Source organism: Rhyacophila brunnea, unplaced genomic scaffold (assembly GCF_057557595.1).
Source record: "Rhyacophila brunnea isolate RB1 unplaced genomic scaffold, BYU_Rbru_1.0 scaffold_17, whole genome shotgun sequence".
Classification (NCBI taxonomy): domain Eukaryota; kingdom Metazoa; phylum Arthropoda; class Insecta; order Trichoptera; family Rhyacophilidae; genus Rhyacophila; species Rhyacophila brunnea.
This window is the reverse complement of record NW_028232827.1, coordinates 8,767,800-8,782,759: the sequence shown is the minus strand read 5'-3', so window position 1 is coordinate 8,782,759 and position 14,960 is coordinate 8,767,800. Positions and strand designations below refer to the sequence as shown.

The 14,960-nt window shown below is 33.6% G+C and overlaps 1 protein-coding gene across 2 annotated transcripts in view; it reads left to right on the top strand.

Annotated features, from left to right (window-relative positions):
• The window catches only part of mew (multiple edematous wings), a 244,832-nt gene that overhangs the window by 176,799 nt on the left and 53,073 nt on the right, over window positions 1–14,960 (top strand). For both annotated transcript variants that reach the window (XM_085944154.1, XM_085944153.1), the window contains exon 2: window positions 11,431–11,558. In XM_085944154.1, coding sequence (XP_085800280.1) covers window positions 11,431–11,558 — 128 coding nt within the window. The remainder of the gene's footprint in view (window positions 1–11,430; window positions 11,559–14,960) is intronic.

Sequence of the window (14,960 nt, the reverse complement as noted above, 5' to 3'; positions counted from 1 at the left end):
ATAAAATTTGCTATTTCGAGTACTGCATATAAGCATTACGTGGGTATTTAGTGTAGATGAATGGTCCTTAAAAACATATATTTAAACCTTTCTACTTATGAAAAAATACACAATGAACATAATATTTCTACATACATTTTAATAAATTTTTAACGTTGAAATAATACCATACATTAGTCCTCTGTGACTGCGAAGAATTACGATGTCCACGAATGCCATGAGCCATCTCAGCAATATATAGAATAACATACACAATATCACAAACACCATGAAAAAAGAAATGTCAAAACGTAAGTTTTTCTGTACTGTTTTGAAACCTGGACCCATTGAATCTGCTTGAAAGCGAATCGACGCGTTCAACTTGCGGTGTTGGCGGAGAATTCGCATGAATGTCTTGACTTCAAGGAACGTCTTTCTACTAGGTAGGCACGAGATGCGTTGTTCAATACTCATAAGTTTGAAGAGACTCGAGTAGTTTGGAGACGGTGGTCAATGGAGTCCTTGGTATTGCCGTTTGAAAAGTATGCAAAACCCTTGCAGATCGCGTCCGACCGAAGGATCCGCTAACCTGTCCTTGTCTCTTTCTTATGTAACTGTAAATTAAATACCTGTTATCATTACCACACCACTTCCCGAGATGAAATCCTTACTTGACCCGCTACCGTCCATAGAAAGTAGGGATTGCAATACCGAATAAATATATGAATTCCGGTATTTCTTATCGAATACCGCTATTAATACCGGTATTCGTGAAAACATATTATACATAGTTTAAAAAAAAAAAGGTACATATCGATAAATATAGCCATTAAAATCTATTGAAAACACTATTTTATAGCAACCTAAAGAACCTATCTACATTTTTATTATGTTGACCTTTATAAATATGTACCTATAGATCATAATATTTTAGAACTGCTATTTTTTACAAATACTTAAGTCCAGGTACAGGAAAATCTCTCTCAAATTCAACGTTTGTTGGGTATACTATCAACATTGGATCAATATTAGTTATAGAATAATTAGAAATATTTGCCACAGATGTATTCTTTTTCGAAATATGTTAATTCATCGCGACAATAATTATTCTATAAGTATATTTGAGGGATTTTGTTTTATTATTATCTAACTTTTGTTGGTTTCAGTCAATATATTTGCGTTTTGGCAGCATTAATCTTATACACTAAATTTAATATACGATATTATAGTAGTAAGTAATGAAAAAATAACATTAAATTCATTTTCAAAAAACATAAACGTACATTATACTTTCTTAACACAATGCTTACGGGCCCTTTTAGTTAATTTTGTAATTAACGTGTTAATTTGCATTTGAAAAGTAATTAGCAAAAACACAATTTTGTGCGGCCTGTAAGCTATGGGTTATACCGAAATTATCGGCATTTTGGATTTTTGAAACAGGTATTTCGGTATCGATAAATAATTGAATTACCGGTATTGGAGTCCCTAATAGAAAGTAACCCGTGGGTTAAATACCAATAATGATATTGTACGCATTGAACTGTTCAATATATTAGTCGAATCGCGTCATGTTTGTGTATACATATTATATATATACGACCGATAACCGGCGTCGAAGCATCGTATTTATATTTTTAATCAACAATAATAATTAATCGTCTTTCTCTATTTTGTCTCACACGTCGCTGAACTTCCAATCATTTCTGCGACCCCTAAATCTTCCTGACTCTTCGAGGGGTAGGGACCCTCAATTTAATAATAAGTAGTGCTCTTCTGCAAATTAACCAATAATATGAAGATCGGACATAATATAATCCCCCGAAAACTAGTAGGTATTAGTTATATTACTATCAACAGTCGGACACACTGTATACAGTTAACATGTGTAGATCGCAGTGCGAGTATTCTACATAACTATTTTTAATACCGAAAACAGCACGCATATTTATAAATATCTTGCGAAAATCATAGGCGTGATTAATGGAATTTTACAAAGTAAATATCAATCCAATTAATCAATCAATAGTTAGTAGAGGTTTGTTATTTTTTAAACTTTATGAATAAGACCCTATAAAAACTCGGCATAGCGTAGATACAAAAATAGGTTAGACCAGTATAATGATTGCATGCGGCAACACGGAAATCTGGTTGGGGGGGGGGGGGGGTCACCGCCATCTTTAGATTAATAAAGCCTAACTTTTTGCACAAGCAACAAGTGGTTCACTGCCATACTATTTATTGATAACAAAAACTTGCAAGCAGAGTTTGGTATTCTATAATGACTGAAGAGTATAAAAATAAGGTATTAGTTATTGTCGTTTAGAATCGACTGTCACATTGACAATCGTCCTAGTGTATTATGATATTATTATACACAGAAGAAGTTTACTTACGTTGATCGTCGCTTCCAATTATTAATAACACGGAACCACTAAATCAGATGAACTCCAAGGTCTCCAAGATACGTTAAAATAATCTGAAAGAAATCTGAAACTAAGAATACCCCGACAAGTGAACACGACAGACGCGTCAGTTTGAGCACTCTATAGACAATGACAGGTCATCCATAGAGAACGGGAGGGGCGGAAAATGTAGGACCAGTCGTGAAATGTATCGGCTTTCTTGTTCAGTCGGATATGGGGGGGTCTATTTTGAAAAATTATCCAAAAAATTTGTTATTGATTTTTAAGGCGCGGGAGGGGGGCGAGATTAAGATTAAGAAAATCTTATATGTGCCACTGACTTTCACATTTACTCCGCCTACAACCTATAGCTTCTCGTTTCCTTCACCGTGGTATATCGTACTTTTCTAGATACGTTCAACATATTCAGACACTCCGCACTTAAAGTCTAGCGATAAACACCTGGCATGCATGTATAACTAAGTGATAATCGAATACGCGTGGCTGAGATAGTAATTGTCTGTTTGTGTCATCCGCGCTGTTTTGTCTTTTAGGCATAAGTACTTCATTGTAATCTGGACCCCCTCTTTCCCATTGTGTGCGCGCTTGATAATTTTAACTTAATCTAAAATCTTTTATCTTATACTATACCTACACTGTACAGTGAAGCGAATATGTTTGGAACCACTGCTGATGGCACACACAGTATTATCAATTAATATCAATAAATACTATTATTATACCACCGTATGTACGCCCCTATGATAACTCTAAAATAGATTGACTTTTTCACTATTCACATTGACGTGATAGCTCAATATTAAAATTTATAGTACGCACCTTAAATTGCCTGCTAATAAAAATATACCCGTTCCCCTATAAAAGTACTTCATTGAATCAATATAATCAAGGGTTATTTAATTAGGGAGACACATCATATTATGTAATTCGTTTCACTCAACTGTCGAAACACTTTAAGTAAAATTTATATTAAAAATATCTGGTAGGTAAAGTGTGCAACAGGGGATCCTTGGAGACGGCGTGTTGTGTCCATAATGGTCGAAGAAGGATTGTGGTGGACATTGATTTCATTTTACATATGTATCTAGAAACAGTGAATAAGTTGTTTATATATCTTGGATGACAATTTGTAGAAAATTAGTGTAAAAAAGAAGTAGGGATTGCAGTACCGGTATTCCAGTATTTATCAATACCGAAATACCGGTTTTAAAAATACAAAATACCGGAATTTTCAGTATTAAAAAAGCACAATCGTTTACGTGTTTGAAAATGAATTATAAGATATGTGCTGTTAAAATGTAAATATATTGAGTGAATCCAACAGAGGTGAAAAAATAATAAAACAAATTTCATCAAATATATTTATATAATTAAGTAATTTTCGCGATGAATTATCATAATATTATTTCGAAATAGAAAAAATCCGTGACAAAAATGTTCAATTATTCTATAATTATTGATGACTGTACAAGCGTTGAATTTTAGAAGCTTTTGAATGCTTTGGTGAACTTTTGAGAGCTTTAGTTAAAATTATCTTCTTCTTCTTCGATGGCGCTACAGCTCAAGTCGAGCCCTGGACTCCTCCACCGCTGTCCTCCAGCCGGAACGGTCCTCCGCACGTCTCTTCCAGTTCCTGATTTTTAGCAGCTGGTTGGCATCTTTTGTAACATTTTCACCCCATCGTGTGCGTAGTTTTCCCACTGGTCTTTAGTTAAAATTATCAATATATTCAAATTATTTGTAAAAAATCACCAGTTCTACAATTATGATCAATACATATTTTTTAATGTCAACATAATAAATGTAGGTACGTTTTTTTGATATAAAATTATATTTTTAAAAGATTTTATTAATTATATTTATTGATAAGCACCTACTTCTGTTTTTTAATGTTTAAGAAATACCGGTATTCAATAATAAATACCGAAAAACCGGTATTTACTTTTTCATTCGGTATTGCAATCCCTAATAAGAAGGCGTACACAGATTCCAAAAAATGCGATGATATACATGTCTTACCACTATATGGAAGGATCGGGAAATTTCAATTGCCTCAAATGCTAGTGCAAACATTAGTGTTCTCCATATTTTTGTACGGGGTTGAGTCAGGGACCTTGTGAGCAAGGGAGCGGAAGGCAAATTGATGCTTTGGAAATGTGATTTAGGGACCGAATGCTTCGTATTTCTTGGACATGACTAGGGCGAACCAGTCAATCACCCAGAGACTCATGAGTATCAGCTCTCAAATAATGTGGTTTCAACTACTTTTTAACCTTACTGATGACCTGGCATTCCGCGATTCTGTCATAACAATAAGTCTCTGATTTTAACATCTCAATTGGCTTCAAAAGAAGAGATGAACATACTCTTTTTTATATAATATTAATCTAAAGAAAAGCATCCAAGCCAACTCATCAGTCATCAGTGTCATCACAATGGCGGGATAAACTCTCATACTTTCGTACTCTAATATTTTCGTGTCGTATAATATGGACACGAGAGGACCCGTTGTATATATAACATAAAATAAACAGGGAACTTGGAAATAATGGGAACTGAAATACCTAACGGGTGTGGAGAAACAGGCAACCGATCTCGAGTGTGGAAGATGCCTTCGTTCTGACAACCTGCTCTCGTTTTATGCACTGACGCTCGTTTATTCTTGGTGTATTCAAAGGCAACACACTGGTTCATTTTCGTAGGACACTCACACATTCAAAACCCTGCATCAAAATGTAATGTATTGAGGAATAACCTATCGGAATTATATTTATTAATCTCTTCTGTGATAACAAAGTAACATGGATCCAATTGTTTGCATTTTTTAATTTGCAGAACTGAACTTGGGATAATAAAACGCCTGGGGCGTGTCCACAAATCGCCGATCCGCTCCTACTCATAGTATCAATTCTTGTCTCGTGTCCGGAAATAACGCAATGCAATTGTACAAAACGTTATGCGTCAGGGCGGGCGGATGTTTTCAATTTAAAACATTCTCAAAATAGAGAATGCAATGCCCTTATTTTTACTGCTGTCAAGCGAACCCATTAATATTGGAGTTTTATTGTTTTAAAGTAAAATGGGCGGGCACTGAATAGCTAATAGATAGTTTTTCTTGCCACCACGAAAATACTGCGAGCACTAAATTATTTTAACGGTTTCGTACTCTTACAGGCTTACATTGCCTTTCTTCTTTCTCCTTCTTTACTCGCCGTTCAGTGCTCGTTGAAGAGGACATTCTCAAGAAATCATAATCATCTTAGCCTTTCTCAATCCACTTCTGTATGATGGTTTCTCTTTGCTGTGTTGCTAATTGAAGGCCTCTTCATTTGTATTAAATTGTTCAGCAGTTTTTATTATTTCTCATCGATACTCGTAATCACAAAACAGAATAATTTCTGCACGTAATAGTCGTATTTTATTTGCAAAGTAAATATTCTTGATGCTATCTAGGTACTTCAAAAAACATGCTGCACCCTTAAGTCAATAGATTTAAGTTATACCTACCTATATATGAATCACCTTACAAACCGTAATCACTTGTTACAAACCTGTATAGTTGTTATCAGTACATATGGGCAGATATCTCACCACTGCGTGTCGAAGTGCAACACAAATTATACACCACTTGTTACAAAACCACGTAGATACTGTATCATCGTTGTGTATCACATAACCCCGCAATTTTAGCCTATCTTCATATTATTCTTATCAAGTATTAATAAGCAGCATAATGAATGTCTGCAAATGCGTTTGATAAATATTTGATTTATCGCACCATTCAATCTACGTCCGGAATGCAATACATATTTATCGCTCATTGTTTCAAACTTCTCCCTAACGAATATTATTTTATAGTATTCTAAACCAAATGTCTAAGAATGCCATGCGTAATATTTGTTTTTATATAAAATCCAAATAGCTTTACAATTCAGTTATAATTCAACCTTAGAGAAAGACGCACTGGCTGTATTCACTGTATCAAACCAGACTGTAACAAGTTATTGTCTAATACTCTGAAATATAATCTGCTATATATGTGTGCTTCCCGTAATCACATATGCGTGTTAAACATGGACCCTAAGTAAAAGAGAGATACAGAAACAGTACAACGTGGTATGGAGAGGTGCATGCTGGGCATAACGTGAAACGACAAAAAGAGGAATGAGTGGATAAGGAGACAGACAAGGGTTTGCGATGTACCTAATGGAGTTTTAAGGACATCGGGGCAGTCTGCTTTTATTCATACGAATCTATAGGCTTATAAGGCAAAGCTTATATATTTAGTGTCGGGGACTGTCGCTTTGGCGCTTTATTCAAATAATAATTAATAATGCGATAATTAAAAAAAAATCTATTTGTTCAATCACGTCATATAATTAAGTCACAGAACATAATATATAAGTATACTTATTATTTTTTTGTTTAGTTGTTTGTCATATTGGGCTGTTGATAATATGTACCGATGATATATTTTTAGGCGTATGTTACGTGTAGGTATAGGAAAATACATAATTTATATTCATTGCTCGATTCTATATCGTCAGTGAGCTATTGAAATTTCATCGATTTAGTGTGACGTTGACATTAGTGTGTACCTACTACCTATTCATCAGTAGTAATATCGTATTTTTGTCTTATTTCTCGTGAGTATACCTGACAAGTGTGCTCTTTTTCTTTGATCTCCACAGCCTACCTCTTTCCAAAAGTCACCCTTCGCCACTGATAAAAGGTGTTTGTATGATAATGATCCCGCCGTTCCGTAACAATGGACTGGTAACAGGGAATGTCCGAGAATGTGATCCGCCAGGGAAGAGATGCTCAGGTCGGACCAACCAGCTGTTGGGCCCATCGGGCCGTCCGACCTATTCACCACAAAAGCCAACTATAATGCTTTTTAAAAAACTGCGGCATCTTATTGTGGACGTGAAGATCTCTTCACATAGTTTGTTTTTACATATTGGTGGCGCTTTTCGCAAGTGGGATGTAATTCAAAGGATGAAGTGGATCGATATTTGACATGTCCATAATTGTGCATATCAACATAAAAGTGGGTGTATTAAAAATACAAAAAATAACTAAAAATACCCTTAAATTTACCTCGAACACCATTTGGAATATGCAACTGTAGATCGTCACATTGCCTTTAACCTTAGCGATCAGTAGGGGGCCCGCCAAAGATCCTAGCCTGGGGGTCCGCTTCGGGATGTGGGGGCCATAATCTAGGTACAGATGGAGGACCACCTTTTCTTAAACCGCGCGCATGAAAAAGATGGGGTATATTGTTTTTAACTGAGCGGCTGACAAGTCTTGTCAGTTTAACGACAGTTGCCAAAATTGGCAGAACGGTTAGCTGCACTAATAAATAACCTACAAAATAAACTAAGTGTTCCGTTAAAATTTCCGGGCTTGCGAAGTGTTCCATTGTAGGAAAAGTTTGGGAAACCCTGATATAGTAGATCATCATCATCAGTATCTTACAACTGGATGATACGCACCGATGAATCCATACTCGATACGCAACAAGTTAACAAACTTACCTCAATAGTTGGTTAGTGATGGACTTTACTTAGTTAATTTTAACCGTCTGGTTATCTCTACGTATTTATTATTTAGGTACCATTTTTATCTACCGATTTACGTCGAGTGTTTTATATGTTCTATTTTAATCTGTAGGTAACCACTTTATTCCTGAGGTCAAAGCCGAAGCTTCCAAAACCGTATACGATTAATTTTTTTCACATATTTTTGTGTCCTCCAATGCCATGAGCCGTCTCACCAATGTATATAATAACATACACAATATCACGAACACCATGAAAAAAGAATTGTCAAAACGTAAATTTTCCTGTACTGTTCCTGTTTTCATTACCATCCACTTCCCGAGATGAAATCCTGACTTGACCTGCTACCGTGCATAGGAAGTATGAATATATCAATTTCGGTATTTCTTATTGAATACCGGTATTCGTCAAAACATATTATAGTAACACAAAAAATCGGTGTGTGTACTTATGTACGCCCGTTAGAAGTTATACTTCTTTGGCGTAACAAAACAAAAACAAAACTTGTGATAAACTAGAATCTTTGACTAGCTCTTAATTATCTTGTTAAATTACACACTCAAGAAAAATGACCGCTTTTTGGAACACCGTTGGTGTATTTCTATACACTTTAACTTATATTACTAAATTATATAATGGTTTCTCGTTATTTTTATTTTTAAAGTACCAACTGTCACTCGTTGAAACTGACGTTTAATCGTTTGTTTACGCAAGGAATTGCAAATGGCCGACAATAATAAATTCGCTGCCTAGGCAACGGAAAAATTCTAAACTATAATATTATACTGTATAATCGTCACGATTGCAGTATCATACTTTGGCGTAAAGGTAGTGCGTTCGGGTGATAACCGAACAATTGGTGGTTCGAATCCAATCGAGTGCGTTTTTTTCTGTGAAAAAATAAATTATGTGTTACATGTCACACGCCAAAAATACACTCTGATCTGATTTTCCAAACGCGCCTAAAGAAGTATAACTTCAATAAATACATAAAAACCCTGACTCACACAATAAGAAAATAATATTTAAGAGACACACATTTTGTAGAACCGCATTTATCTGATCAAATAATATTGAAGTGCATCCTGAACACTCGCTTCTTCATTTAATTCGTGGACCATCATTAATTTATTAAAAGAAGTAGCCAAAGTATGCAGGCAATGCTTATCTATTTTTCCAACAGACAGCGCCGCGCCGGGTCTATTAGTTTAGACTTCCGTCTCTCGTTTGCCTTTTTATCTGACATCTCACGAAAGTAAAATGTTTTATCAATAATGAAAGTGTAGGCGATTAATTTAACAAAGTGGTCATCTTGAATAAGTGTGGCTTCCTAATTTTAAATGCCGTCGTGTAAATTCTTGCAAGAACATTTTATTAATGATTTTATAAAACGATATAAAAACATTCTTAACCATCGGGAAAAGGGAAACTGATGCATTCAAATGTCATCATAAACGAGACGCTAATAATATTCGCTGTTTATTTCAATTAATTTATTTTTAACATATCTATCACAGATAATATCAAATTATAAATTCTAGACATTCACAACGTGGCATTTAGATTTTTGAAGTTATACTTCTTTTGGGGCGTTTGGTAGAGAGTGAAATTGAGAGCTGCGCGCGCACACCGTTGCGAAAGTGCGCGACAGTATGCAGTAAGCTGCAAATCAGTCAGCTGTATACAAACGCAAGTTTGATAGTAGAATTGTTCCTTTGCCTAGGCAACGAATTTATTATTGTCGGCAATTTGCAATTCCTTACGTAAACAAACGATTAAACGTTTGAGTGACAGTTGTTACTTTAAAAATAAAAACTACTAGAAATAATAATATAATTTAGTAATACCTATAAAATAAAGTGTATAGAAATAAACCAGTGGCGCTCCAATAAGCGGCCCTTTTTCTGGAGTGTGTAATTTAACAAGATAATTAAGAGTAGTCGAAGAATCTAGTTTATCACAAGTTTTGTTTTTGTTACGTCAAAGAAGTATAACTTATAACGCGCGTACATAAGTGCGCACACCGATTTTTTTAAAACTTAGCATAATAGTGTAATCTACATCTTATTTTACCTCGTCACAACCCTTATAACTGAGGATCATAATCACTCCGAAATATGTACTGTATCATTCTGGATCGGCCTTCTCCAGGTTTCTCTATCTCCTGCAAGCCTTGTAGTAGATGCTATCGGTTTTTTACTGAATTCCTTCACTGGTTAATTTCACCTCAACGGTGTTCCCCCTCTGCCACTTTTTACCTAACATATTACCTAAAACAAATAATATTTCGAGACTTTCTGGACCACGAATATCAGTATGAACAAAAATCGCAAAACGCGATGCAGTCGCACATAGTAGTTTCTAGCTGAAGCGGATCTCTTGCAGTATAAAGGCATTAGTTTTGTGTTCCATCCAGCTCACCCTTAATGGCATAATTTTCTGCTGAGCTAAAAGATAATAATGATTCGGTGCAGAAATCTACCGCCATATTGGGGTTAGCGAAATCAATATTAGAATAATTGAAGCCTTCCCCACAATAATGTTATATGTTATATTAGGGCATTTTGAGATAACCAAATAAAACTAATTGTTTAGAAGAAATTATTGAAAATTAAAAAGCCTCTCCTGAATTCCTGAATCACTTATTTTTATTCCTCTTCCAATTTTCCATGTGAATTTTTCTCTGTGAAGTCTTTTTGCATTCGCAGGGTTAACAAAAAGTCTTGTGTCATCCTCCATGTTGACAGATGCATAGATCACTATTGTAAAGGGGGCAACATAACGGATCATTGTTGCATATTTAGTTCAAAACTGCCAAATGTAACATAGATGATTATTGAGGGGGAGGTTTCAATTGTATATTAACATACGAAGAGGCTGAAAAAGCCTTAAAACATATTTGAGCCAACAAGGATTGTATTGAGAAATTTACATATAAAAAAATCGGTGCGTGTTTCTACGCGCGTTAGAAGTTATACTTCTTTGGCGTATCAAAACAAAAACAAAACTTGTGATAACCTAGATTCTTCTACTAGCTCTTAATTATCTTGTTATTTCTCATTGTTTTTATTTTTAAAGTAACAACTGTCATTCTGACGTTTAATCCTTTTTTATGTAAGGAATTGCAAATGGCCGACAATAATAAATTCGTTGTCAAGGCAACGGAACAATTCTTACTATCAAACTCGCGTTTGTATACAGCTGACTGATTCGCAGCTATTTTCATACTATCGTAACGGTGTGCGCGCACAGCTCTCAATTTCACTCTCACCCCGAAAGAAGTATAACTTCAAAAAAAAAATTGGAAAGGAACGAAACTGTAACATTAAATAATAGGGATTTTCTTGGGCTGTTGTACTGTCGAGAATCGTGATCCGTGGACCCTTCGCGGATGCTATCCAATCTTCTATGAAATTGTTGAGAAAATTTCAATTCAAATAATGGTTTGTCTTTCTTTTCAGGTTATTAGTCGGAGCGCCTTTGGGTCAGAATCGGCAGCCGGACACCAACAGATCCGGAGCACTGTGGAAGTGTCCCCTCACCACCAGGCTCGATGACTGCCAGCAGGTCGTTACGGATGGAAAACGCTGTGAGTCCTATCTGAAGTCCGTCAGTGTGCATTTTGATAGGCTTTGCATCGTTGATCTGATGGCCATTTGGTCAATTATTTATTATGAATGATTCGACAAAAATTATATTCTATATTATAATATATAGCTTACGTTGAAGAAACGTCGTGATTATTTGACTTCCAATCCATTTGAATCCAATTCAATTTACTTAATAGAATGTATTTCGTCATTTTGTATGGTATGTGTACATTAAAATGGTGGTTTGAGGTATTAAACTTTGCTCTACTCCATCACACTGTGCTGATTACGTGATTGTTTAGCAGCGTCACCAAATTTAATAAAGACACGCTTTGAAAACTTGTACTCTTGTCAAAATGGTCACAGTGTGTTTATAATTCTATAGTCCGGTCCAGTCTTGAAACCGGTATAATTTAACTAGATTAGTCGATAGCTATTTCAGTTCTTCAGTCTTGAAATTGGTGCTAACCAAAGGCGCCAGCGGATGAGTAGCGGGTATAATGTAATACGCGGGTTTGAATACCGCGACTGGTTCAAATTCACATGCTGTTTTTGTAATGTGAGTTTGTATCCAGAGCATGGGCCTAATGGGCTGACCTAATGGCTAATAACCATTCTTCGTCAAAATATACACCCGTATATGTTATACTTTTGACTACGCATAAAGCAGTCCGATATTTTTTTATAGTAAAGGGTTAAATTATAGCATTATTACAAAACAAAATAATTTAGATTTGCCAATTGCATTTATATCGTTGTTGTAAAATATATTTATCCAAGCTTTGATAGTAATATTATGAAAATGCAATGAGAAATGTCTTAACGTTTTGATGCTCCAATATTATCATCATCCATATTCATGTCGTTAGGGTAACTAAACAATAAAATGTTTTAACAATTATTACAGGATACTTCAAGATTTATTATAGTCCTAACTTTATTTTTATTGATAGCACACTTGACCTAACTACAAACTAACAACCGAGAAGAAAAAAAATTCTTTACTGCCATTTATAATGGTGGTAAATACTTTTATAACTCTTTTATAATTCAATAATAAATATCACTTTTTAAATCAAACTATCACACAGATTGACATTATATTACAAATAATATTATATGAAACGCAGTATTATCAACAATTTGCTTGATATCTTTCTATCTTTCAGTACTTATTGATTTTTAGATTATTAGCAGGTTGATAAAAAAAAATATACAAAAACTTGCTACTTATGTCGTTTTTATAACATCAAATTAAAAATCATATATAATATTAAGTACCTAAGTAATAAAAATCTTAAAATATTCAATAAAAAAATATAAATTCCTCGATACCCGTTATTATACTTCCAGTATTTCGTTCAGAATGAATGTGATATGCAGGGGAAAATTATTTTATAGTTTTTTTTTTATGTTAAGTTGAATTGAATAACGGTGTAACTGACTTAATCTCCTTTTCATATTTTTTATTATGTAAATTTTGTTCTGATTATATCATTGATCATTAAAATATTTAAATTTTAATGTGAACATTATAACACAACTACATGAATAAATATTGTGTTATACCAATATTATCAAATTAAAATATATAAAAATGCAAGTTTATGTACAATATTTTTATGTTTGCTGTAAATACATAGTTATATTAAATATAAATAATTACCATATCTAAAAAAAAAAAAAAATATATATTATGAACCACTGCCTTGAGACAATACTACACAGATAATATAATATTAATATATTCATTACTTTACACAATTCGAATCAAAAACTACTCTTAGGACTTTTTGTTCGCTGTTTAGTGAAAGTCATCTCGAGTTAAACCGTTATTCATTCCTATATCTCGGTTGAATTTAAATGCATCCGTTTGATTTATTTATGTTATGTGTGAGTAAATTGATAATACTGGTAATTAATTATTTGAATGGAGTTGGGTATATGGATGAATGAAATAGGGATAGGGGGTTTTATGGCCTTGATTAAATAAGTTGTAACTAAATTTTGCTTTAATCATTTTATGAAATACATGCTATCGTCAGTAATACCAAACGCCATTTTTGTACACGTCTTGTTAGTGATGCTCCCGTCAACAAAAATTAATTATTTTTTCATTGTCAGCATGTTAAAAGTTATTCAATAAAAACAAATAATGATGATGCGCTATCATCAATAGTCTGTATCTTAAAATGTATTATTTGCGGCTTTGGTAATTACTACATGAAGGCAGAGAACACAAATTATCTGTTCTTATTAATCTGTATTGTGTCATGAAATCCAGCACATAGGTTCTATGTGCAATTGTTACATTTTTTTTATCAATTGGTTAAAGATTATTAAACCGTTTAGTTTGCGAGCATTTTTATTGTATGAGAAATTTCATTAAATAAGTACCTACCTACTTAAAACCTGCATGAAAGTTTTTAAAATCGCAGTTTGTCACGTTCTTGGGGGGCATTCGAAAATATATTAATTACACCAGGTTGATTTTTTTAAAGTGGTTTATATTCTTTGATGACATTTAAAAAAATAGGTTTTTTATTACTATGGTTGTTTGGGGGTTTTACTGGACTATAACTTAGGGTACAAACAAATTTATTTATTGTTATTACTATAATTTATTAAATGTTTAAACTGTTTTTCTATATAAGTATATTTTTTGTGATTTATAATGAATGTTTTTATTTCAGAATGTGATATTTTATGTTTTTTCTATATATTATCATCAATTATATCATGTATAATTTAGATTGAATGATTTTCAACAACGTGTGTATATACATTTAGCAAAAAAATATTAAATATATGCCTATTAGGCATATCGTATGATAAAAGCTAGTTTGAAATGCATTTTTACCATCATTTATTAATACTTTGTATAGAAAATATACTTTTAAAAACCATCAAAATGAAATTCTTGTATCAAAAGGGTATATTTGCCAACCTAAAAGCGATCAGTTTTGAGATAGGTCATTATGCATATATCAAAACTGAGCAATTAACTCTTTTAGTTGGAACTAAAAAATTAAAACGTATAACGCAGCTACGTGGTGGTTACGACATATTGTTAATTTTGTGTATATTTTTTATCAAAATATCTCTAAGCGATGGCTAAAAATGCTAACAGTGTGATTTACAACAGATCCTTATAAACGACCCCGTTTGACTATGTGTCGATTTTGTGAATTGTCTTGCTAAGCTTTCGTAGCTATTGTATATTGTAAGTATAGAATCATTTGAATTAAATCAAAAGACACAAAAAATATATTAGATAGTTCTACGAGACCGGTATATTTGAAAAATTATGTTTAAGGATATTAATTTCGAAATGTCAAAAGGGCGTATCTCAAATTACGTCGTTTTAATTTTTTGCGTGTTTCAGAATGTATTAGTAATTA